The sequence below is a fragment of the Vigna umbellata genome, chromosome 1 (genome assembly GCF_029865625.1).
Source record: "Vigna umbellata cultivar VRB3 chromosome 1, Vumbellata_1.0, whole genome shotgun sequence".
Classification (NCBI taxonomy): domain Eukaryota; kingdom Viridiplantae; phylum Streptophyta; class Magnoliopsida; order Fabales; family Fabaceae; genus Vigna; species Vigna umbellata.
In genome coordinates this window covers 12819924-12845662 of record NC_142165.1, presented here as the reverse complement: position 1 = coordinate 12845662, position 25739 = coordinate 12819924, and the positions used below count along the sequence as shown (strand labels likewise).

The following is a 25739-nucleotide window of genomic DNA, read 5'->3' as shown; positions in this document are numbered from 1 at the left end:
ATGGTTCAACCAAGTAATATAAACCCCCTATCATCCACCCCACTTTCTTCCTCCGATGACAACACCTTTGATGATGTTACTGATTCATCCACTCATCCAAAATCTCCCTCCTCCTCATCATCATCAAAGAGGACACGCGGTAGGCCAGTGGGCTCCAAGAACAAACCAAAATTAACCCTTGTGATTGACCAAGACAACAAGCATACCCAAAAACCTATTTTCATTCAAATCCCTAAAAATTCTGATGTGATTGAGGCATTGATCCAATTCGCCTATGATTACCAAATTAGCATCACGGTGCAAAGTGCTTCAGGATCTATTATGAACGTCACTCTCCGTGATAGTGAATCCACAACTTCTACGTTCATTGTTCATGGACCCTTCACATTAGTTTCCCTCATTGGCACTTGCATAAATAACAACTCTTGTACTGTTTCATCACTGTCTAATCTTGACATTGATTGTTTTTTTAACATTTCCTTTTGTTCAAATATAGGTCAAAGCTTTATTGGAGTTGTTGGAGGGAAGATTATCGCAGGTGATGATGTTATTGTAGCAGCTACTATTTTGAATAGCTTTGAGAATAACAAAAGTGAAAACCAATTATGATAATGAAAAAAAAGGATAACAATAGTTGTTATTCATGCAATCTAAATGACAATTAAATTGTGTTAACGCTCCATTAGTATTGTTATACATGTACTCATCTTAAAATATAGGTGCTATCATGAATATGGTTTATTAGTTTTTTTTTTTTTGTTTTTTATTATGAAATGTCAAATATATTGTAAAAGCATGGTAATTTGTAGATTTATTTTGATGAAGTCTAAGTGACAATACTTTGATGCACTTGTTTGTGTGTGATCGATGCAACTCTTTTTATTGTTGAGCTTATGTTGTAAGTGATAGATGTTAGTTTCAATATACTTTTAGATTTGTGATTTTGAAATTCCATGAAGATTAATTTTGAAATCTAAATCTTAAAAGATACCGATAAATGAAAAAAAAAACAAAGTTAATTCACCAATTCATATAGCTTGACATGAATGATTATTCTATTTTTTCAATTCACAATTGATTTCACCATCGATACAAAATTCAAATACTATTTTTTTAATATATATTTAGGACTTACATTTAATTTTTACATTCATAAATATTTAAATTTTGAAAGTAAAAATCTATATTTATATGGACCCTTCTATTTATATGGTTTTCTAATTCCACATAGAAATTAATGTGGTCAAATTTTTTGTAATGATCAAATTAATGTGGTGAACAGAAAATTATTTATTATATTCAATACAAACATTAATTTTTTTTTAAAAAAGTTAATGCAATGGTAATAAAGCTAGAAAAAAGTGAACTTAAAAGGTAGTTTAATGGAACTGTATTGAAAAATTGGTAAATAAATTTCATGATATAGTTAAAGTAGTCAACACATTAACTCTAGTTTTCTTCATTAACTCTAGTTTTCTTTATTGAAACTTCAAATTAGATTGTATTTCTCGTCAGTAGACTTAATCTTACAACCTAATTAAATTTTTTTAGCTCCTCTATTGTTTAGCTTTATAGTAATGTCTTATTCACTCTTAGTTTTATCATAAGAAAAATCAACTTAAAATTTGGAAAAAAGAATTATAAAGGCAATATTCGACGACAGCAAATAAAAATATTGGAGAGAAGTAAATGTTTAATGTGGAAAATCAACATGCAAAGAAAAATGAAGTCATGATTTAATCCTTGGTGCTCATTTAAGTATAGTTTATCCAATGTAATACCATATATAGTCAAATGTCCAATATGTTTTGTCCATAGACATTGATCCTATCTTTTATGAAATATGTAATTTTATGTCTACAATATTAATATGTTTGTTTTATAGATTTCCTTATTCATTAAAAATAATGTATTTTCTTTAGTTGTTTTCAAATTCGAAGAAACCAACTTATCAAATTAAAGAATGTGTTTGGAAATATTGAAAGTCAAGAAAAACGTATGGTAAAAGATAAGCAGATAAAAATTAAATAAAGAATCGTTAATTAATATGTATTTTGAAAATGAAAACATATGGAAAGTAAATATTAATAGCAATAAAGTAAAATCATTAATATCATTTGACTAATCTCAAAACTTAAATTCTAAAAAACTACAATTAACTTTTTTTTATATATATTAAAAACTTTACAATAAATATAAATATATGAGACTTAACAATATATATATATATATATATATATATATATATATATATATATATATATATATATATATATTCTATTTTTTATTGTAAAGTTGACGAAATCACAAACAAAATATAATTCATTATCTTTAAGAATTTATCCGTGATTTATTAGGCAAACCTCTCAAAATACAACATAAATTTTTTAAATGTTTTGAGAATATTAGATCTAATAAAAAACTCTAAAAAAGTAAATAACTAAACATATGGTAATAAAATAAAAAAGAAAGAGAATGAGAGAGAAGAAAAGAAGTGAGTTGTGTTTTGGGAAGAAGCAAAATGCATGTATTTGTAGATACAAGAGGGAGATTAAGATGAGCCAAAAAAAACTCATGGCTTCCAGAGGATATTTGTAACAGCTCAAAGTTGACCATCGTGCCTAGCGGGGAGGATCTGCAACATTGACAAAATTGCAGCAATCATACAGACAAAGAAAATGTATTTCTTCTACAACTCGTGCAACTTGCAAAAAGGTTGTAAATATTTGCAACAACCTTCTAGTATATTTTGTAATATACTTTATCTGGTGTTTATGTTATAACAATCCTCACATATTACAAAAGATAAAAAAAAAAATGAAATGAGGAGAATCTTGGGTCTCATAAAAGATATAATGCATTAAAACTAGTATACTAATCTATCTGAATTAGTCTTGGATTGATAAATGTACACACAATGTAGTTGGCACAAAGAGTTATATAAACCAAAGATACTTCATACATGTTAGCAATTTATCAATCACAATAGACCCTCATAATTCTTGTTGTTATCATTGTTTTACGCTTACTAGGTCATGCATATACCTAATATTCATGAGTTTTTTAGAAATCATGTCAATATCTCATACAAGCAGTCTCACTCGATACTCATATAGGTGATTTCATCAAGTATATGTTGCAAATCACACACCATCCATAAAGGGTATAAAAATCATTAAAAAACTTATTTAAACTAAAATTCTTACACCATGTAAGTTATCATCACTTGTTTGTTTGCAAGTGGCTTAAATCTGATTTCTCTTTATGCTTCTAAAATCATATTTCTGTCCAGGGGTTCTGTCAGAGGATTTGTTAGATTTCGATCTGACTTCACATAATCAATGGAAATAGTTCTACTCTTCAATAATCGTTTTACCAAATTATGTCTTAAATGTATATGTTTGTTATTTCCATTGTAATTCTTATTTTTAGTTATAACTACTGGCAATTGGCAATCCCAATGTATTGACACAAATGGTTTGGTTTCACTCATAGTGGAATGTTTGCTTAGAAGTTTTTCAACCATTCAACCTCACTATCAAGTCATTTCAATAACAACAAACTTATATTTCATGGTTGATTTTGCATAATTGTTTGCTCGATTGATCTCCATATAATCGCATCACCCCGAAGTGTGAATATATAACCACTAATGAATTTTATCTCATTTGAATCAAATGTCCAGTTAGCATCACTATATATCCTTCTAGTACAACGAAAAATCTATTATATTCCATAGCATAATCCATTAAACCTCTTAAATATCTTATAAGTCTTGCAGATGCATGCCAATACTCTTAATTAGGGCATTGAATGTACCTACAAGTCCATCTACTGCATAAACAATGTATGGTCTAGAAAGACGAATTAAATATAATAAGTTCTTAATTATTTAGACATACTAAGGTTAAGAAATAAATTATCTTTTATTTTTTTTAATTTAAAATTAAATGCATAAGAAATATTCACTAATTTAAAATATCATAATAACCAAACTTTCTTCCTGAACACTAAATAAATACATGCCATCTACTGAAACAAATTGGACCTTAATAATAATTCAACCAACTTCTGTAACTTTCCATCCTTCACCCTAATTTTTATCCTCTAATAATAGCCATTATGATATAGGATTGTTTTCTAACCAAGAATTACCACTGTTAAAGATGACACACAGTAACTTTAATAGGTTTCTAAAAAAACAATCATTAATACCCTTTGTTATTAATAAAGACATGCAAGTAAAAAAAACTTATTTTAATTTATTTCCTTAGAAACTTTTATTGTACTTATTGGGGAAACCTATTAAAGGTGACAATGTTTTAATGTACTTATTTGTGTCTGTAATTTGTGCAACTCTTTTTTATTGCTGAAATAGTTTGAATGTGTTTTTCACTTTATGATTTTAGAATGTAATTTGATAGGTTAATAACTTTTTTAAACAATTTTTTGACAATATATTATGTGTTATTATTTCATTTGTATGTATATTTGAAATAGATCAATCATTAGTTACCACAAATGCTGGTGTAAAAAAATTATTTAAAAGATATTTTTCTTTTAGAATTCTGTGTAGAATACTTATTTTGTTATATAAATTTTGAACAACCCCACAAATAAAGAGAGACAGGTTATCAATTATCAATTCATAGCTGGATAAGAATTAATTATGAATGAATAATTATTCTATTTTTTCTATTCATTTTACCATTCATTAATACAAAGTTCTAAAACCTTTCAACGTTTTAACATTTATGCAACTTACGTTTATTTTATATTTACTTTTTTTTTCATTTATAAATATTGAAATTTTAAGAAATCTATATTAATATAGACTGTTTTATTTGTTTGATTTTAAAATCTCATATAGAATTTAATGTGGTCAAATTGTTTTATGAATGAAATTAATGTGATAAAAGGAAAACATATTTATTATATTCTAGGGCATTGAATACCAGCATTAAATAAATTTGAAAAATTTATTGCAGTAGTAATAAGTCTATAATGAGAAGTGAACTAAAAGTAATTTAAATATGGAACTGTAATCACAAATCATGAGATATTCAGAGTTGTCAATACATTAACACTATTTCCATTCATCTAATTACTTTATTTATGATTGAAACTTCATAGCAGAGTATTTCTCCTGAGTAGATTTAATCTCATGACATAATAATGTAACTCTTTTTAGCTCCTTTCCTATTTAGCTCAGAGTAATGTCATATTTACTAATATTTTTTTAAAATAAAAAATATAGGAAAAGATTCATGTAACAATATTTTAGTGGGATTTTTTTTATAATATTTATTGTGGATAAAAATAATGTCAATAAATAATAATAACAAAATAAAACTATTAATATCATTTAAGTAATCACAAAATTTAAATTCTAAAAAATCATATTTTTTTACTATTAAAAACCTCCAAATAAATAATAACACACATGCGCCTGGTTTTAATATTTTTTTAGAAAACAAAGTAACTGTTTTAATTAGTCATTATATATATGACAAATAAATTTGTAGCGTGTGTTCGTTTCCGAATATTTACTATTACTGCAGATTGGCGAAGAAGGATTTGGATGAATTTTTATATTTTAAGATGATTTTTTTAGAAAAATGTCTTATTTAACCTCTCTGTAACACACCATTGTATCCATTCCATAGTTATAATTTTATTAGTCATTGTTTTTATTATGTTAAATCATACGTGGTACATAAAATATTATTAATCAAAGTAAATTTTTGTTCTGATATTTATAAAACTACCAGATTATTTAAAAATATAATTTATTTTTACTTATAGAATGAAAGTTGGTATACACATATAATATTTTCATTTAACGAAGATTATTATTATTGAACTTGTTTTCTACAATGATAAGATGTTCTTACCTCATATCATTTCATATATATTTTTAATTAAATAAATTTTATATTTTTTCTATTTTTAGATAATTATATTATTGATATATTCACTTTTTTTTATTATGAATATTCAATTTGATTATAAAAACCAAAAACTATAAAATTATATCAATTATGATTGAATTATATTACTAAATTACAATTTTTTTACCTTTTTAAAGTTAATTTTGATAATTAATTTTAATTTTCTCTTTATTAAATTTTTTACAATTAAATATAACATTACCGATTATCATTTTATATTACTTTAATAACTAGGGACATTTTGGTAATCTTTAATTTCTACCTATTAAACAAAGTTTTTTATTTTATCACATCAGTCAAATCCTACATTAATTCTCACAAACTTTACTTCCAAATCCACTCTCAATTACCTCCAAATCCACTCAAACAAACAACAAAAAATTTATTCTCAAATTTCCTTAAATTCATTCAATCACTCTCTTCCAAATCATTTCCTCTAAATATCCTCAAGTGAACAAAACAGTAATGTTGATTGAGAATTTTTTAGTTAACTGAAAATTTATATGAGCACGAATAGTATTTAAAAACTAATTACGATTGAGAATAAGTATTTGTGTTTATTTGTGCACGCTTTTTTGGATGTCACAATATCGACATTCGATCCTTTTGCATAGGATGTCGAATGATGTGATTTTTGGATTTTCATTCATATTTTAAATGTTTTACTCTTTTTTGAATATGAACATAGTATATATAAATCAAATAATTTTAAATCATGTATATGCAAGGAAAATTTTTAAAAAACACTTCGGCAAGCTGTCATTGTCTCCAACTCCCTCAAACCTCCACGTCCAAACTGTCAAGTTAATACACGGTGCAGGATATTTATGGAAATTTATGGAAATTGAGGGTGCAGGATGAAAGACTTTGAGGTGCAGGGTGAAACACCCTTGTTAATACACTTGACTGTTTTTTTTTTCTTTTCCCACCTTTATGTTTAATGGGCTAAATAATCCAGCTTAGTTTTATTATTCTCACCCCTCTGCATTATCACACGCCACCACTAAAACCAATCAACATCATGCAAAACCATTCAACACGCATACCCCAAGCTCGTCTCACTCCATTTTTTCCATCCATTATTGACTCCAAACCACTTGCTAGATTCCAGGTCACTGTTGACTCCAGGGCACTTTGCTAGATTCCCTTTTACCAAATATCTTTCCTATATATGTCTACGATAATTTTCTTTTATATTTTTAATTTTTATACTTTTTTTTTCTATTTTATTCTCTTTTAATTTGGTCATTATATTAATCGATATTTACTTAAATTCTTAATAAAATGATAAAAGGAATATACTAGTGAGTCAGAAGCACGTGCAGTGAATATTTTCCTCCTTATTCTCATTTTCTAACCACTTGATAATATTGGATAGAGCACACACGGTTGATGAGGCCCACTCAAGGCATTTAAACTAAAAATTTGATTATGTAAAACCTCCATATATACCAAAACACACTCTCTGTTTTCTATCCATTTTTGAACTGTCATCCTTCTCTCATCGTCTTCTTTCTCTTTTGTCTCATCTTGGAATATATCAATCGAACCGCTGCTAAAGTAATTCCAAAGTGAAGTACATATGCAGCAGTGACACCTATGTCGTCAGTTTCCACACTTTGATGGCGATATTAATCGTGCTGCTTATTGTACTGTTGGTTCATTTACACGGTGGTGCTCATCACAAAGAGCCAAGAGGAATTACAGCAGCGAATAAGGGTTGCGATTTGTCTCAGGGAAATTGGGTTGCTGATGAATCATACCCTCTTTATAATAGCTCACAATGTCCCTTTATTCTCAAAGAATTTGATTGCATAAGAAATGGTCGTCCTGATAAAAACTATGTCAAGTACAGATGGCAACCCAAAAACTGCAACTTACCAAGGTACATACATCCTTTCTTTCCTGTTATTCACTCAGTTTTTTATCATTATTACTTTCATCGTTCCTCACCCAATCAGATTTTCTTCACATGTGTTACAATTCACTTTGATCTATTACTGTTACTTTCAAACTCTTGAATATCCTTTTACAGTAAGTTTATTTTGTTAATCCATAAGTGAAGCTCCAACTTTGCTCATGGTTTGATTAACGTTAAACCGCAGTAAATACACGGTCTCTCAAATTAGAGTATCAATTACTACATCTTATATGGTCCAAAGAATATGACATTCGATGTAGATTTCACATCTCCTCGGGGTCCACTGGTTTCTGCTATTGAAAGAAAACCACATGCTAGAAGAAAACAATTACTTGCTTTCTAAGCCACTTAAAAGGGCTAACCACCAACCATATAACCACTGGCAGACACTCGGTTTCTTTTGCTAAATTTTAAGTTATCAATGCGATGATTGGATTCAGTAAGATAGAACAACTGAGTTCTTATAAACATTTTAACATGTGTTTAATCTCTAAAAATTAAAAAAAAAAGTGTCAAACACCAAAATGTGTTTGACATTTGTGTTGTGATTTGTGATTTGTGGTTGTGATTTGTGTTGTCAAAATATATTAAAATTTGTGAGTCAATGGTTCAAACCGAATAGAGTTTAAAATAATTAAAAATTTTGATATCGACTAAAATTAAATTTTGTTCACTGAGATTTTGGTTTATCCAGATAAAAATGTGATCAACCAAAATCTATCCATAAATTTTAAATTATATTAAAAAAATAAAAATCTTAAACCTAAATTCTTTTATGTCGTGGATTTATTCATTAAGATTCAAATATTATAAATAAATAAGTCACAACAATGATTTGATGGTATATAGTAATTTATTTTATATTTTTTTACTTTTGGATTGTAAGTAGAATTTAACATAATATTGGATTTATTTTATTTGTATTGTATTTTTTATTTATTTTGGATTAGAGTTTAATATCATCATGGATTAAACTTTATTTATATTTTAATTTTCTTTTAAATTAAAGAGAAAAAAAATTATAATTAAACTAATGAATAACGTGTTTAATCCATCAACTAGCTGAATCAAATTCAAACTTTTTGGACTCGGTCCTAATAACTTCCTAGAGGGTCTAATGACTTGACAAGTTGTGATGTTGCTTTCACCTGTTATGTTCTAATGGAATAGACATATCCAAGATTGGTTCACAGAAAATACTATTTCAATTATCAATATGGTGATGGTTACAGATTCAATGGAGAAGATTTGTTGAGAAGACTGAGAGGGAAGAGTATTTTGTTTGTGGGGGACTCCTTGAGTTTGAATCAATGGCAATCACTCACTTGCATGCTTCACACGGCTGTGCCACGTGCCAAGTACACCTCAGTCAGAACTGGAGGTCTATCCACCTTCACTTTTCCGGTCAGAGACCACTCTCATTAATTAATTATATATATTCATAATCCTATTCATGATTTAAATCAATCTTTTTATGGCTGATTAGTAATATATGATAATGTCATAATACTACAAAAGAGAAAGGCTTAAGTAATGAGGAATGATACTATATAGTTTTGTGTTGAGACATTTCTCTTCATTTTGTTTGAATGTGACTATATATAATATGCAGAGGTATGATGTGAAGGTGATGCTTTCCCGTAACGCATTTTTGGTGGATATTGAAAGTGAAAGTATTGGTAGAGTCCTGAAATTAGATTCGATTGGAGATGGAAAAAGGTGGAAAGGAAACGATATACTGATATTCGACTCTTGGCATTGGTGGCTTCACATCGGAAGAAAACAACCGTACGTAAAATACAGACATTATTATTAATCCTATGATAATCACATGCAGTTTGGTTTCACTCTTCTCTTTCTGCAGATGGGATTTCATCCGAGAAGGAAATCACACATACAAGGACATGGATCGCTTGGTTGCATACGAGAAAGGCTTGAAAACATGGGCCAAATGGGTTGAAGACAACGTTAACCCTAAAAAAACAAGGGTGTTCTTTCAAGGAGTGTCTCCAGATCATCTAAAGTGTGTAAAGTTTAAGAATATGTGATTGTGAGTAAGTTTGTGCTTGCAAGAATTGACGTTGAGTTTGTGTAATGCAGTGGAGGAAAATGGGGTGAGACAAAGGAAAGATTCTGTGAGGGGCAAATGGTGCCAGCTTCTGGATCAAAGTATTCGCACCCAGCTGAGATAGTGTTACAGAAGGTGTTGGGAAGCATGTCAAAGCGTGTGAATTTGCTGAATATTACTGCATTGTCACAGATGAGAAAAGATGGTCACCCATCTGTCTATGGATTTGGTGGAAAAAGGAGCATGGATTGCAGCCATTGGTGTCTCCCTGGTGTTCCTGATACTTGGAATTTGCTTTTATATGCATCTCTCATTCAAAATTAAGCTTTATGAGAAACCTCTACAGTAAAACAAAAGTTATATGAATCAAATTGTTTGTATTAAACATAACTTCTATGTGGTGAAAAACTTGAAATCATATTAGTTTTGAATTCACTTATGTAACTAATAACATACTCTTTTTATATATATAATAGATAACAAATAAAACAACATGCGAATGACATGGGTCACGAGAGGTCTATAGTAGTTTATTGGGCCTTAACTTACAACCTAGACTGCTTCTTCCAGCACCTCTTATTTTCTTTATGTTCAGTGATAACAACAATTTAAAGAAATGAAGCCATGAAAATGAGTTTGATTGATGGCAGAATGTTTGTCATTTTTCTAACAACTTTAAAAATAAATAAATATAATAATATTAATTTATTTTACGCGTTATCTATTTATTTTTAAATTTTGTAATTAAATTATATAAAAATTTAGAAAAAGCGAAAAATTTGAATTTTTGAACTGAATAACATTTAACATTATAATATAATAGTTTGAGAAAGAAATGGTCAAAAGAGACACGAGCTTATGGGAGTCCAAAATGGAACGCTGCATTCCCACAGCTTATCCAGCTGGCATACCCGTCGAATGGTGCCAGTCAACTTCACGCCTCTCCTTTTCACTATGCATGTCTGTCCCCACACGCTATCTTTCTTTTATAAATATATTCATAAATATTTCTATACAATTTTTAATGATGACATATATTTATTAAAAAAATTAATATCAAAATGTAAAATATAATTTGAAAAAATTATTAGTTTAGCAAAAAATATATAATTTTTAAATGAATTGAAAAAAATAAAAAAATATTTATGACCCTGAGTAAATTACTTTGAATTATTTTGTACCTGGTCGAATGATGTTGAGAGTCATAATTACGACTTCAAGAATCACACGTAGGACAGTGGCAAAAAAACACTGCTCGGTCCTCTACATTTTTGTAACTATTATTCTTTGGACAAGTCCATGATAATGATTTTGCAAACTCAAACTTCACAAAATAAAAATAAAAATAAAAATAAAAAATCTCTATGCTTTATATAAAATATTTTATTTAGATAGAGATTAAATTTTTATAATACTTTTTTCATTTGTGTTTGATAAAGTAGTTTTTTTTATTCAAATACCAGATAAAAGTTAATTTATATAAACGTTTACGTTATAAGAAGTTAAAAAAATTAAAATTTTAAAATTTTAATTTTTTATTAGTCTAATTTTCAACTTTAAACTTCTTTAATACAGTTAATTTTACCTAACGTCATAATCAACGCGTTTTTTACTTAAATTATGAGGAAAAACTAGTTGCCGACCGTTGGATCAAGAAGAAAGCTGATCAAAGCGCTTCAATAATAATAGATTAATTAAGAGCTTCTTTTAGGAAATTATTGCCTCCGTTACAAAATCGTAATCCTTTTAATTCTTTATATATTGTTCTAAAACAATGTTTTATTAATTTGTTACACTATTTTCCCCATACCCTCCGTTTAATTGAGAATCATTAAAACAATATACCACTTGTGTTAAAATAGACAAAAAATAATTAAGAATGTATTTTAATAAATTTGTATTAATTGAATATTTGTGTCAAGCCCTTAAAATATGACAGTTAATATGAGTACATACATTGTTGTCTTTTTTAAAACAAAACAACTTTCCACGTTGAATAATATATATATGCGTTAATATATATATATATATATATATATATATATATATATATATATATATATATATATATATAAACGTTAACTTTTATTTAGATAAATATTAATAATAATAATAATAACTATTATTATTATTATTATTACAAATGTATTAGTCGCTAATTGAGTAGACTTAGAAAATATTTTGGTAATATAGGGAAATAATCATGAAGTACTAGTTTAATAACGATTAAAAAATAGTTATTGTATATTTGATGAGTCGAGATATATTAATTGATGAACATTTTATATTGATATGCAATATAAATTGTCTATTTACATCATATTTGTTTGATTTTTTTTTTTTTGCCATATATGAAAATCGTTAAAAACTAAATAAAAAAGCAACTAGACAAATTAAGTTTGCAAATTTACTCTTGTATAATTTTTGTCTCTTACATAATTCGACACATGTTATCATATTAGTTGTCTTCGATAAAATTGAATAATAAAAAACCAAGTGACCAAAAATAATATAGTCCTATTATATTATTTGAACCAAATTAAAGTAAACTTTAAGACTAAATGTTCAATTTGCTAATAACATGTTTTCCCTATGTGACTTTGAATTCTAAAAAGAAAACCTATTATATAATATGTTTGAGATTTTTTTTTTATGATCTTGGGATGAGTTTATGTGTATTTTTGTCAAATTAAATTGTGGATGTGATATGATAGAGGTTTGGAGCTTATTTGTGGAGTCATTTGAGTTTTTGTTGATAGTGATTGTAGAAGGAAATTAGTGAATGTGATGATTTTATGAGTGTGAGATTTTGTTTGAAAGAGATTATTGCTTACAAAAGTTTATAATTGGCTGGTATTGTTGTTTTTTGTCCCTTATGTTTGTTGTGGCTAACATAGAATATTTGAGTATGAAATAAAATTATTATTCGTAGTTTGTTTAGGTTTTTACTTATTATTTTCTTAATTTTCATTAACATGAAAAAATGGTAGGAAATAAAATTACAGACGGTATTTATTTTCATAAAGAAAACATAAATATATAAAACAATAAATTGTTCAATGATTCGTTTATATTATTTAAGTCATCGTTGGAGATCACGTACGATGTAATCAAAGCACGTTATTTGATCTTTATTTATTTATTTACTCTACTTTTTATTATTTTAACTAAGAATATTTATAAGTAATAGATTTTATTTGTGTGTATTTTACCTTGATATTGAAATATTCATCAAGTATTATATTTAAATATAATTAATGCATGTACCTTAAAAATATAGGAATTTGTGTTGTAATTTGCCTATTATATTCAAATTTTTTATACTTTGATCTAATTGAAATCAATGATATAACTATAACTACGAAGAATATTTCAAAATATTTTAATTTAATGTAATTTCCCGTATAAGAATCTTATTTGATAAGATTTCTTTAAATTTTAATATTTTCAAACTTACTTTGCTTTCAAATTAATATTATAACTTTGGTTAAATTAAGTTTAAAGTAGTTTATGAATTTAGTTATTTTTAATTGAGTTTTTATTAAGTTTTTCATTGAAATTTTAAAATATTTTTTATTTTATTTTTGTATAGTATTATATGATTATTATGTTTTTTTTATCTTTAACTTACCAATCAATTCGTTTATTCTCTTAAACATTTTGTAACTCGTGGATTAATTTATTCTTAGAAAAACTAAATTATTTGACAAATTAGAAGGTATAAAAACGAAAAGGAGTAGGTTTATTAATGAAAAAAATTAGATAATGATAAAAATCAAGTACTGGAATATTTAAACTAAAACAATAAAAAAATATTTTGAACAATTGATATAACAATTTTTTTTAAAGTTCAATTAAAAATATTTATATTTACTATATACTTAAAACTTACTTGTTTGTAACTCATATTTAATATCTATTTCCAAACTAATTATCAACTACATCCTAAAATAAGAGTATTTTTTCCTTAATATAATTAAAAAAGTAAAAAAAAAATTATTTACAAAATATTAGTTTAATTTCAATTAAATATAATTCCATATCTAGTGTTTTCTTTTTTTAAAAAAATGATGGTGTAGTCATCAACCTAATTAAACTGAAATAGTTTTCTAATGATTATGTTTAAATAGTGGTTTACCTAGGAATTAAACCAAACCTAATGATGGAGCCGAAAGAAGCTTGGAAGATAGAGTTTGACGACATTCAAATTCCTGAATTATTGTTCGGATAAATACAAAGTTAACAAATTCATGCACCAATTTACATTCATTACCTCTAACCATTAACATAATAGTAATATATAATAATTATGAAAAGGTTGACATGTAATTCTTTTATAATTAAAATAATTTCGATTATTTTAATATTTAAAGTTTAAAATATAAATAGAATATTTATAAATGAATTTTATTGTTTAAAACATGTAATTTCTTTTAAAAGAAAACCTTTCTCCTATATATTTTTTTTTCTTTTTAGTTTTTTTATCTTTTTTTTATCTATTTAAATATTATCAGAGACTATATGAGTGATTCTTGAGATAAACTTTCTATATCTGTCCAATCAGTTTCTTTAATAAAGTAAGTTGATTTTGTATTTATTTTATTTGTTTGATTTTTCTTTGCATATGACCCCTTTTTGTTCGTATATAGTGTCTGAGTCTTCTACTTATCAATGGTTTTACGAAGTCTTTGCTTATCAGTAATTTTACGAGGTCTTTACTTATAAGTAGTTATTGTTCCATATTAATATCATGTTTGTAATTATTTATTTTGTTTTTATTAATTTTATAATGATTTATTTTATAATTTTATATTATTAAATAAAATGTTACCTAATTAGTCTTACGTGCAAATAAGTGTCTTTAACACGACTAAATTAGTATCACCAATGATATGATGAGTTTCTATATTTATAAAGTACTTTGGTGCCAACGAAAGAAAAACTTGGAGCTGTCAAAATAGAAACCAAAATAATTTTTTTTATAGTATATATCTTTGATTTCATAATTTTAATGTTTTATCTTTTTCTTCAATTATTAAAAATAAAGAATTCAAATATGTATGTAAGTAATGGTATGTATAAGTAATTATTTATGCATGAAATGAAACTTAAAAAAATATATTTATTTTAAGAACAGAATATAAATTTAATTCAATTTTATAAAATCGATTTTTAAAATCAAATCTACAATTTTTTTTAAATTGATGTATAATTTCCTGATTAGTTTAAATTAAAAATTGAAATGGTGGACAAGCAAATCTTAAGATCTGTTTTTTCCAACTAAAATATACTTACAATTTTTTTTAAGTGTTAACATAATTAAGTCTAAATTCAACTAACATATAAATAAAAATTAGAAAAATATAAATAGAAAATGAATTGAACATTAAGTTAAGCAAAAGAAAAAAAATGATTTAATTCTAAATATTGGAGTTTTTCTTTCTTGTTTTGAACCTAGGAAGACAATCTCTATGAAGCCATGGCCACAAAACAAGCAGTTCCATTCCTATAATTATTGTCTGAATTCATTTCCCCAATCCAACTTTCTACTTTTTCATTCACATGTTTCCCACGTTCTCCTTCAAAGATTTTTAGGTTTATGCTTGAAGTAATAAGACTGCGCAGAGGGGTTTATGCTTAAAGTAAAAATATTGGGTAGGGTGGTTTATCCTCAAAGTAACATAACAAGATAGTGTGTAAAGTAAATCATCATATTCACATTGTTTAGAGAAAAATAACCTCTCCAGTAATAACAACGAATAATAATTTTAGAATCATCATTATAAAAATAAACTTATGACTTTCTACTTTAAAAATCATATTTCAAATTAGTTAACAAAGTGAAAATGTTATAACATAATCATTAAATTGTTTAATTTATCCACTCAAACTAGTTCTAAGGTGGTCTTTTTAAATATAAGTGAAATCAAAGCTAGATTAAAGTTTGGGTCTTTTCTCACCTGTTTCACACCAAGTTGGCATTTTGTAAGGTGTTCACACACACTCAGAATAACTTAGCAAATCACTGTATAAATACTCATTGGGTTTGGCAAAAGAATTTTTTTTGTCACATGCTCCCAAACAGATTACGGTAGCTAGCAACAACATCACCATTGATGCAATCCACCCTCTATCCTCATCTCATGCTATAGTCTCTGACTCACACGCTATCACTCTCCAAAAGGTGAAAGCACATTCATGGAGCCCAATTTGGGATATTCCAGGGTCTTCTGTTTACTCTTCCTTGCTTCAACTTCATTGATTTTCCTCTCACACTGGGCTTCTGCTGCCACTCCCAAGCTCAACAATCAAGAGAGTAAAACTCATTCCTCTACTCATTGCTGCTCACACACTTTTTGTCTTTGTTTCAGTTTCAGATCAGTGCTTTCTTGCTTTAGAACATTTGTTTACAATAATCCTTGCTACTGATTTTCCATGTTTTTTGGAACAGAGTTTCCAAATGAGGCATAGACAAAAGTTGTCTTGCCTCACTCAGTTCTTTTGTTTGGATCTATGCACATGAAAGAAAAAAAACATGGATTGGCTGTTTTGTTTCATCATAGCACAAGCTTGATAAGCATGAGCACATATGTGGGACCTTAAGATTCATTAGAATGTTCTTTGCTTGTTTTTTTTTTTTCTGATTGGTGAAGTTGATTGTTTGAATTGTGTGCAGTGAAGGCACTGAAGGAGATAGGGAGCAAGATTGGGAAGAAAGATTGGGACTTTGGAGTGGATCCTTGCAGTGGAAAAGGGAGTTGGAATGTTTCTGATGATAGGAAAGGCTTTCAGAGCACTGTGATGTGTGATTGTTCCTTCAATAACAACACTTCTTGCCATGTTGTAAGCATGTAAATCTCTCTCTCTCTCTCTCTCTCTCTCTCTCTCTCTCTCTCTCTCTATTGTTTCAATCAATTTTTGTTCCAGTCCCAATAGATTCTTTGTGTTTTCAAGAGCTTAAATTATGGAAGATAATCACATGGAATCACGTGTACACTCGGGGGACGATGAACATAACTTTCTTCTACTTCTCATATTGCTTCAAATATGTTTGTTCTTACTACAGACAGCTCCTAAAGTTACCACCAAACCTTCACGTGTAGTTACTGATTATCTTTTAAAGAAAAAAGTTGTTCATTTGTGAAAAAATGCTGTTTTCTTTGCTGGATTCGAGAACCTATTTAAATTAAAGAAGAGAAGAACAGGGTAATGGGTGTTTTCCTACTATACTTTTCTCTTTATCATGAATAGTTCCAATGTTTCGTATGCATATTCTGCTTTTGCTAAACTATGGTGAATCTTAGTCATGCACATTCGTGGTTGTGGTTCGTCAAAATAACGCGTTCGTCTTCATGAGAAGAGCAAAATGGTTCTTGGATTGGACATTACTTTTAAAATAATTGAGAAAGTTTTTTTAAAAATAAGTAAATGACAAAAATTCTATATGCTACCATGTATAATTTAATCTTTTTTTTCATGTTCGACTAACCAACTCATTAATACACAAAAACTCATGTTTGAAAAAACTAGGGTCTCGACAGCACAACGATGCAAGTTGCAAATCTTTGACTTTGAAAACAAAAAGAAAAGGATGTGCTGTCTCTGTCTTTATTATTATTGTCTTTTTTTGTGTGGGTAGCAACAAATTTTTATTATTTTTTCTTGTCACTATACTGTAAATTCTAAATTTTCATCTTTGAGGCTATATATACGTTCATGTTTTTGCTTCAATCTGTTTGTTTATTTGTTACAAGAAACTGTGTCTGGTAAAAAAGTATTTTGATGATTCTTTAAAATATTCAGAGAACGGGTAAAGCTTTACTGTAGCGGTACGAATCATTACTAGTGTCACAAAACCGTTCAAAGACAAGAAATATACTTTACTTTTGGTACTTAACAGAATATGTTTTTAGGGGAAAGTTAACAAGTTCAAGAAATAAGAAAAAGAAAAACGCGTTTGGTTTTCAACAAAACAGGTAATTGAGTTTGTAGTTTTTGTTTAATACACAGCAGACAAAAAAATAGAGTATATCATTAAGGATTCACAAGATGCCTTTATACTTTCATGTACTGTAATTATTTATTGTTTGGATTTCTTACAATGGTCATGTTAATACCACCGTATAAATTCTAAGTTTCTGCTTTTAATTTCATGTTCTAAATAAACAGATTCTTGAAGGGTCAGAATCTGTCTGGTACTCTCTCACCAATGTTTTCCAAGCTTCAGTATCTCACAATATTGTAAGATAACCAAACCTCAGTTTTGAAGCCATGACTCTTTTCTCTGCATGATGTTCCAATATCATCCATTTATGTATCCTTAAGGAATGGTGAAGTTCACTAACTTTGTCTTGCACTTTTAAATAGAGACCTCAGTCGTAACATCATCACTGGTTCTATACCTCAACAGTGGAGTACCATGGGCTTGGTTGAGATGTAAGAGCTTTCTGCTAGGCACACTTTGATTTCTCTGCATTGTCTCTTCAATTTCTTCTTTTTAAGTAGCCACACTAAAGGTTCTTGTTGTTAATTGAATATGCAGCTCTCTCATGGGAAACAAATTATCAGGGCCATTCCCCAAAGTTCTCACCAATATCACAACCCTCAGAAACTTGTATGTTGAAATCATTTCTTTATTTTCAAATGAATTTTGTTGGCTCGGTCACTCAGCTTAGTGATGATTTTTAAAGAAAATGAGATTTTTTTTTGGCACATCTAAGGTAGTTTTTACCTCTTGCCGACATATTTGTTTTTTGGTAAAGACAGTTTGGTATAGGTGATTCAGGATTGCTGGTTTAGTGTAATTTCCAATTTTTTTTCTGCAGTTTTGCATAATTTAAATAGTTGTATGAATGTTACAGGAGTATTGAAGGAAACCTATTTTGGGGTCACATTCCAACGGAGATTGAGAAGTTGGTCGATTTAGAAAAACTGTAATTCTTATGAACTTCTTGGTGTGCTTATTGGAAATTTTAAATCTCAATACCTGTTTCTATTTCCCCCAAACATATTACTCTTTAGTGTCTTTACACGAGTTACTTAACATGTTTGTTTAGCGTTCTATCATCCAATGGATTCACAGGAGCTTTGCCACCCTCACTTTCCAAGTTGACCAAGTTGATTGATTTGTAAGTTGTTATCAGTCCTAGTTATCTACTATCTGCAAGAAATGAATAATTGTATAAATAAACTTTTAACATCCGGCATGTGGTTACAATCTCTGAGTAAAAGATGCACAAAGATGAACCACTTTGATGCTTTTAATATGGGGGGTGGTAAAGGCAAGTCACTACAGGGTTCTGAAATAATTCCTATAAGGAGCTACAAAAGCTCAAGAATGTGTAGCTTTATTATGTTCTTTTATTGTAGTTACAATTGAACTTTGACATTTCTTTGCATAATTATTAACCTTTTGCAAACAAATTTTAGGAGGTTAAGCGACAATAATTTCTTTGGGAAGATACCTGATTTCATTAGTAACTGGACAGTGATAGAAAAGCTGTAAGTCTCCAACCTTATATCTTTCTTGTTGTGTTTATTTGTATATACTAAAATTTATCATGCCAACATTTTTCTTTCGGTATTACAGGCATATGCACGGTTGTTCTCTTGAGGGGCCAATACCTTCTAGCATTTCTGCCTTGACAAGACTAAGTGATTTGTATGCATGCAATTCTTTATTTGATTTATGTTTTGATGATAGAAGGTCAATATGTCAAGTGATTGTATTGTTAATTCTTTGGTACTTAGGAGGATAACTGACCTAAAAGGGGATAAAACCTCAGCTTTCCCACCACTAAATAACTTGAAATCCATGAAGACATTGTAAGTTCAATCACTTAAATGCTTCTTTCTCTCTGAAGTTTTTGCAAAATGAACTAAAGTTTACTTGGACACCGGAATGCAGGGTATTAAGAAATTGCAGGATTAAAGGAAAAATCCCAAAATATATTGGGAGAATGGAAAAACTGAAAATCTTGTAAGTTATTCAACTGGTAACTTACAGTAGTTTTGACTCCATGATATATTACTTCAAGGATCTTGTTCCATTTGAGAATATCTCTGAAACGATTTAATGTTGTCTTGGTCATCTTTGCATGTAATATTGACACTGTGTTCACTACAATATTTGAAATATAGTTTTGTATATGTACAAGTTTTTGTGGGTCAATTGTGCTTATATTTTGTTTATAGTCCTTCACTAGGGAAATAACTAATTAGCACTAAATTTCATTCAGAGAGAGAGAAAAGCCTGTAATGCAAGAAAACAGTAAACTAAAAAGTCAAGACAATGAGACAGAAAAATGACTGTGATAGGAGTGATGAGAGATTGTGACCTTCTCTTTAATTTAGTACCTCTCTTTTCTTCTTCTGAAAAAAAAGGTTCATTTTAACTTGTTCAGTTTCATTTCCACCAAGGAGCATCTCACGGGCCTTGATCTTTGAAAACATGTTTTTTATACAAAAAACATGTCATGCCTTTTATTACATAAAACAATTTCATTTATTTATCTTGGTTGATGTAGAGATTTGAGTTACAATAACTTGAGTGGAGAGATACCTGAATCTTTTGCCGAACTTGACAAAGTAGACTTCATGTAAGTGGATGGATTGAATGAAATTTGTTATTGGTACATCTCACTTTTAATTCTGACAAACAAAATATGTGTTAAATAATGCAGGTATCTTACTGGGAACAAGTTATCCGGGACTATACCTGCCTGGGTCCTTGGAAATAACAAAAATATGTACGTTAAGTTCTTGACTTGTTATGTTTCAATTTTCAGTCACACTCAACTGAAAAGAAATAAACATTCCTGTTGCAAATGAGATTAACATCTTTTATTTATTTATATATTTTGGTACACAGTGATGTCTCTAACAATAATTTCTCCTGGGATAGCTCAAGTCCAACTGAATGTCAACGAGGGAGCATGTAAATTTAATTTAAGCTTTAGGTTAAAGTTGTTCCTCATCGAATATTAGTTATCAGTTATAACTGCAACATTAATTTTGTTATTTTTCCAGAAACCTTGCTGAAAGCTACTCTTCATCTGTAGATACACAGTAAGCTGTTGTGCTTGGAAATGCAGTCTTTTAACCTTTTCCTTTCTGAGGGTTTTTCTGTAAACTTTGGACTTTGGTAGTAGTCCTAGTATATAACCTCAAATTTCTCTTTGTTACAGAAATAAGATTCATTCATGCTTAAAAAGGAACTTCCCATGCCCTGCTTCAGTTAGCCAATGTAAGTGTACGACCACCATACTACAAGTTTTAAATTACCATGGAGTGAGTAAAATTTTGTTACCATAAATTTAGTGAAATAAGTTGTTGAAAAAGTTCTCAACTCAACAATATATCTGTTTTTTTCCCAAGGGTTAAGACTAATCTCCTCTTCCAATTATTTGAAATAAAACAGGTTGACTAATTCTAAGAAACTTAAAAATGGAAGATATTACAGTATTCTTTTCTGTTACAACCATTCGATGATTCTAATGGCTTAAATAATCCATGTAATTAAACTAAAAACTGAAAATTTTAAATAATAACTATGTTCTGCTCTAGGAAAATTTTACCTTCCTATATTGTACCGTCTTTCTTTGCAACTAGACCATTACAATTTGAAAGATTGTGCATTAAGCATTCTTTTTTTCCAACCCTTTTTGTCATTATTTTTTCAATAGATCAGTACGCCTTGAACATTAATTGTGGTGGTAAGGAAGCAAATATCAGTGGTCATATTTATGAAGCTGACGTTGAACGAAAAGGTGCTGCAATGTTATATACTGGCCAGGTTTGGGCTCTGAGCAGCACTGGAAACTTCATGGACAATGATATTGACTCTGATCCATACATTGTGGCCAATACTTCTAGACTTAATAATGTCTCTGCACTCAGCTCACAACTATACACAACAGCTCGTGTTTCTCCCCTTGCTCTCACATACTATGGCCTCTGCCTAATAAATGGAAATTACACAATCAAGCTTCACTTTGCAGAGATTATTTTCATCAATGATAGATCACTTAATAGTCTCGGAAAGAGGGTATTTGACGTCTATATCCAGGTAACAATTACTTGCATGCTTTTCACATGATGTTAGATTGTTGATTCGCAGAGTTGTGCATTGATGTAGACGGAATATATTATTATGTCCTTAAATTAAGGGGAATTTAGCGCTGAAAGACTTTGATATCCAAAGAGAAGCTGGTGGTACTGGCAAGCCAATTGTGAAGACATTCAATGCTACTGTCACCCAACATACTTTGAAGATTCACTTCTACTGGGCTGGAAAAGGAACCACTGGCATTCCCACAAGAGGAGTTTATGGACCCCTAGTTTCTGCTATTTCAGTAAGCCCTAGTAAGTCACATCCTGCATCTTAGTGCTACTGCTTTATCTGACCTTATAAGACTGAAGCTGAAACCATAATATGGCATTATGCGTTTAAAGACTGTAGGAAAAAATAACCTTTTATCTATGAACCTCCACCAGAGTTCTGTTATAAAGTAAAATTCATCCTTCTTTCCTTTTATCAGAACCAGTTCTATCAGTTTTGCCCTCATTTCTGAAAAGGCTAAAAATAAATACTTCTGCCTTGTACAGATTTTAAACCTCCATCAAGGAAGGATGACAACAGAACTAATGTCATACTGGCAATTGGCATAGTTGCTGGTGTTTTAGTTCTTCTACTTCTGGGGCTGGTTTTTATGAGGTGGATGGGATGGTTAGGAGGCAAAGATCCAGTGTATAAAGGTACGTGCAACGTAGTTCTTCCAATTCTTTATAATAAATACTTCCATTTTTTCCAACATAAACATCGTTTCTATTTGCCTGAGCTCCTTCATCAATTTGTATTAAGTAAATATATGTACAAATTTTATTCAAATAACATAAAACTGAAGCACAATAATTTACTTCTATATCAGATTTGTTATTGATGATATTTTTCCATTTTCACTAAAGTCAAGGCTTTAAGAGTATATTTACACACTTTATATATTTATATGCTAGATAGAAATATAAAGAACTTTGGTGGCAGATATTGTGGAGGTCACAAATTTCCTAGTTGAATCCAAATTTCTAATATATATTATTTTCCAGAGCTTAGGGGTATCGATCTGCAGACGGGATTATTTACACTAAGACAAATCAAAGCAGCAACCAAAAACTTTGATGCAACAAACAAAATTGGCGAAGGTGGCTTTGGTTGTGTTTACAAGGTGTTAGGTCTTCCTCAAGTTTATATTATCGGTTAACTATTCCACCTTGCGGTTAATTTATTTGTTACTTGATTTGAAATGCAAGACACATTTCATCCTTTCCATGTCTCCATTCAATTCAACTTTAATGCTTATAATTCAGTCATGATTTCTGTGGTGGATTTATTCATTATCAAGCAGATAACCATGGTGGGTTGGTAAAGGAAAAATTGTTCACGTACATGCTGGTTTAAGTGTTATGGAGATTTTTTAACCAATCAGCAGTTTGATATTTGTATCTGTGTAATTGTAACTGTAACGGAAGACCTTTTTCATGATGCAGGGCCTACTGTCAGATGGTACAATAATAGCAGTAAAGCAGCTGTCTTCAAAATCCAAACAAGGAAACCGTGAGTTTGTGAATGAGATGGGATTGATATCTGGACTCCAACATCCCAATCTTGTTAAGCTTTATGGATGTTGTGTGGAGGGGAACCAGCTAATACTGATATATGAGTACATGGAAAATAATTGTCTATCTCGGATTCTTTTTGGTAAGCTTCATGATGAATCAGGTTTATCCATACTTGCCGTTTGAATCAAACATTTGACATGCGCCACTAATTGATTGTTCTTCTGCTAATCGCTTGCATGCAGGGAGGAATCCAGAGAGCAGAATAAGACTAGACTGGCCAACAAGGAAGAAAATTTGTCTTGGTATAGCTAAAGCTTTGGCTTACCTTCATGAAGAGTCCAGAATAAAAATCATACATAGGGATATAAAGGCAAGTAATGTGTTGCTCGACAAGGATTTTAATGCCAAAGTTTCAGATTTTGGCTTGGCAAAACTTATTGAAGATGACAAAACCCATATTAGCACTCGAGTAGCAGGAACAATGTAAGTCCATAATTTACCACTGTTTCTTTTGTTTTTAATGTCATAATACAGCATTGCGACTTGCCTAAAAAAACAATTGAATAAAGTCTGTATTACGAAGGATCTTTATCACTTAGCACACCCTTCAATGCAAAAAGTCTTTTTGACTTGGAAGTAGGAGGAAAACATAAATACTCCATCATGTGCTGATGTTATGACTAGATTAGAAAAACGAACAAATTTCATAGAACATTAAGCAATGAAAGCCATTAAATAGTTTATATGTATCATATATATTATCTGAAACGTTTCTGTATGCCCTAAATGAGAAATCAGTGTAGAGGATAAAGTGCGGTCTCTATGATATAAATCCTTTATCACAATAATCCTAATTTCCATTGTTATGGTCTTTTTCATTTTGTAGTGGTTACATGGCTCCTGAGTATGCAATGCGTGGCTATCTAACTGACAAAGCAGATGTTTATAGCTTTGGGGTGGTTGCACTGGAAACTGTCAGCGGAAAGAGCAATACAAATTTCAGGCCAACCGAGGATTTTGTTTATCTTCTTGATTGGGTAATTAGAATGTCTCTTAACAATCACAACTTCACAATAAGAAAGTTGGAGAACTATTTCATTGAGACAATTTCCTTTTACACACCCCACTCCATGCACATGCAGATGCAAAACGCATATGCATGCACACGCATATAGATATATGCACCCCTTTTATACGTGCGTGCACACACACACATATATATGTGTATGTGTATTTCCATTTCATTATTGAGAACTTTGCAACAATGTTATATATAGGCGTTTAATAATCAAACTGCATAATATAAGAGCTTATACGAACTAAAGATACCATGTTACCTTTGACCTACGCATCATGGTTCTTTACACACACACACACACATATATATATATATATATACAATCATTCCTTTATAGAGAACTTTGCTAAAATGTCATCTATAGTCTTTTAGATAATCAAACTGTATTTTTCCACTCCACATTTTTGTGCCGGTTTGTGTTTCCTGTCCACATCATAGCATCACTATAAATTTATCATAAATTTGAGTAACCCTGATCTGAACTTTGAGTTTCATTCAGGCCTATGTTTTGCAAGAGAGAGGGAGTCTTCTGGAGCTGGTTGACCCAGATTTGGGTTCAGAATATTCAACCGAGGAGGCCATGATGGTGCTAAATGTGGCCCTCTTATGTACCAATGCATCTCCTACACTTAGGCCAACAATGTCCCAAGCTGTGAGCATGCTTGAAGGTTGGACTGATATTCAGGATCTACTTTCTGATCCGGGATATTCAGCTGTTAGTTCCAGTTCCAAATATAAGAGTATAAGAAATCACTTCTGGCAGAATCCTAGTAGAACACATAGCATGTCAATACCTAGTGTATATACTGATTCCTCTGGCTCTCATGTTGAAACAGAAAAGAGCTATCGTCTTGTAACAACAGTTAATTCAGATGGATCAGACAAGTCAAACTAGTTTCCAAGCGCCACGTATTTTATACAGAACGTGGTGTATTCAATGCAAGAAAAGATAAAAAAAAAAAAGTTAATAACTATGTAAAAAGTTTCATCATGTGGCCTGTATCCAAGAAATTTGGAGTGCTATAATTTGAAGCTATGGTTATGTACCTATTCCCGTCACTGTTAATCGAATTTGGACTGCCTTAATTTAGGGTTAGGTATAAT

At 29.6% G+C, this 25739-nt stretch overlaps 3 protein-coding genes across 4 annotated transcripts; all 3 read left to right on the top strand.

The window, feature by feature from the left end:
- On the top strand, nucleotides 1-609 carry LOC124845235 (AT-hook motif nuclear-localized protein 17-like). Its single transcript, XM_047322306.2, has one exon. It carries the CDS (start codon nucleotides 1-3, stop codon nucleotides 607-609), a length of 609 nt encoding a protein of 202 aa, XP_047178262.1.
- Nucleotides 610-7412: 6803 nt separating this feature from the next.
- On the top strand, nucleotides 7413-10375 carry LOC124845236 (protein trichome birefringence-like 43). The gene is made up of 5 exons (XM_047322307.2): nucleotides 7413-7836; nucleotides 9105-9276; nucleotides 9485-9660; nucleotides 9737-9895; nucleotides 9973-10375. The coding sequence occupies exons 1-5, from the start codon at nucleotides 7574-7576 to the stop codon at nucleotides 10262-10264; spliced, it is 1062 nt and encodes a 353-aa protein (XP_047178263.2). The 5' UTR covers nucleotides 7413-7573; the 3' UTR covers nucleotides 10265-10375.
- Nucleotides 10376-16000: 5625 nt separating this feature from the next.
- On the top strand, nucleotides 16001-25725 carry LOC124825891 (Leucine-rich repeat transmembrane protein kinase). 2 transcript variants are annotated; one of them, XM_047298625.2, is made up of 24 exons: nucleotides 16001-16256; nucleotides 16617-16791; nucleotides 18110-18181; nucleotides 18308-18376; nucleotides 18483-18554; nucleotides 18802-18873; nucleotides 18997-19068; nucleotides 19370-19441; nucleotides 19530-19601; nucleotides 19691-19765; nucleotides 19848-19919; nucleotides 20467-20538; nucleotides 20623-20688; nucleotides 20811-20876; nucleotides 20969-21007; nucleotides 21127-21185; nucleotides 21625-22007; nucleotides 22108-22303; nucleotides 22547-22696; nucleotides 23045-23163; nucleotides 23486-23696; nucleotides 23800-24040; nucleotides 24444-24594; nucleotides 25135-25725. In XM_047298625.2, the coding sequence occupies exons 1-24, from the start codon at nucleotides 16139-16141 to the stop codon at nucleotides 25528-25530; spliced, it is 3090 nt and encodes a 1029-aa protein (XP_047154581.2). In that variant the 5' UTR covers nucleotides 16001-16138; the 3' UTR covers nucleotides 25531-25725. The 2 variants fall into 2 exon arrangements, with proteins under 2 accessions (XP_047154581.2, XP_087951712.1); XM_088095586.1 differs by lacking the exon at nucleotides 16001-16256 and having other exon boundaries at nucleotides 16671-16783.
- Nucleotides 25726-25739: the final 14 nt, after the last annotated feature.

Bases quoted from the DNA above. Each gene is read 5' to 3' on its own strand.
- LOC124825891 (XM_047298625.2), top strand. From the start codon at position 16,139: ATGGAGCCCAATTTGGGATATTCCAGGGTCTTCTGTTTACTCTTCCTT. The intron at 18,377-18,482 runs GTAAGAGCTTTC...TTGAATATGCAG, and splicing joins ACCATGGGCTTGGTTGAGAT to CTCTCTCATGGGAAACAAAT. The intron at 19,920-20,466 runs GTAAGTTATTCA...TGGTTGATGTAG, and splicing joins ATGGAAAAACTGAAAATCTT to AGATTTGAGTTACAATAACT.
- LOC124845235 (XM_047322306.2), top strand. From the start codon at position 1: ATGGTTCAACCAAGTAATATAAACCCCCTATCATCCACCCCACTTTCT.
- LOC124845236 (XM_047322307.2), top strand. From the start codon at position 7,574: ATGGCGATATTAATCGTGCTGCTTATTGTACTGTTGGTTCATTTACAC. The intron at 7,837-9,104 runs GTACATACATCC...TGATGGTTACAG, and splicing joins AAAAACTGCAACTTACCAAG to ATTCAATGGAGAAGATTTGT. The intron at 9,277-9,484 runs GTCAGAGACCAC...TATAATATGCAG, and splicing joins TATCCACCTTCACTTTTCCG to AGGTATGATGTGAAGGTGAT.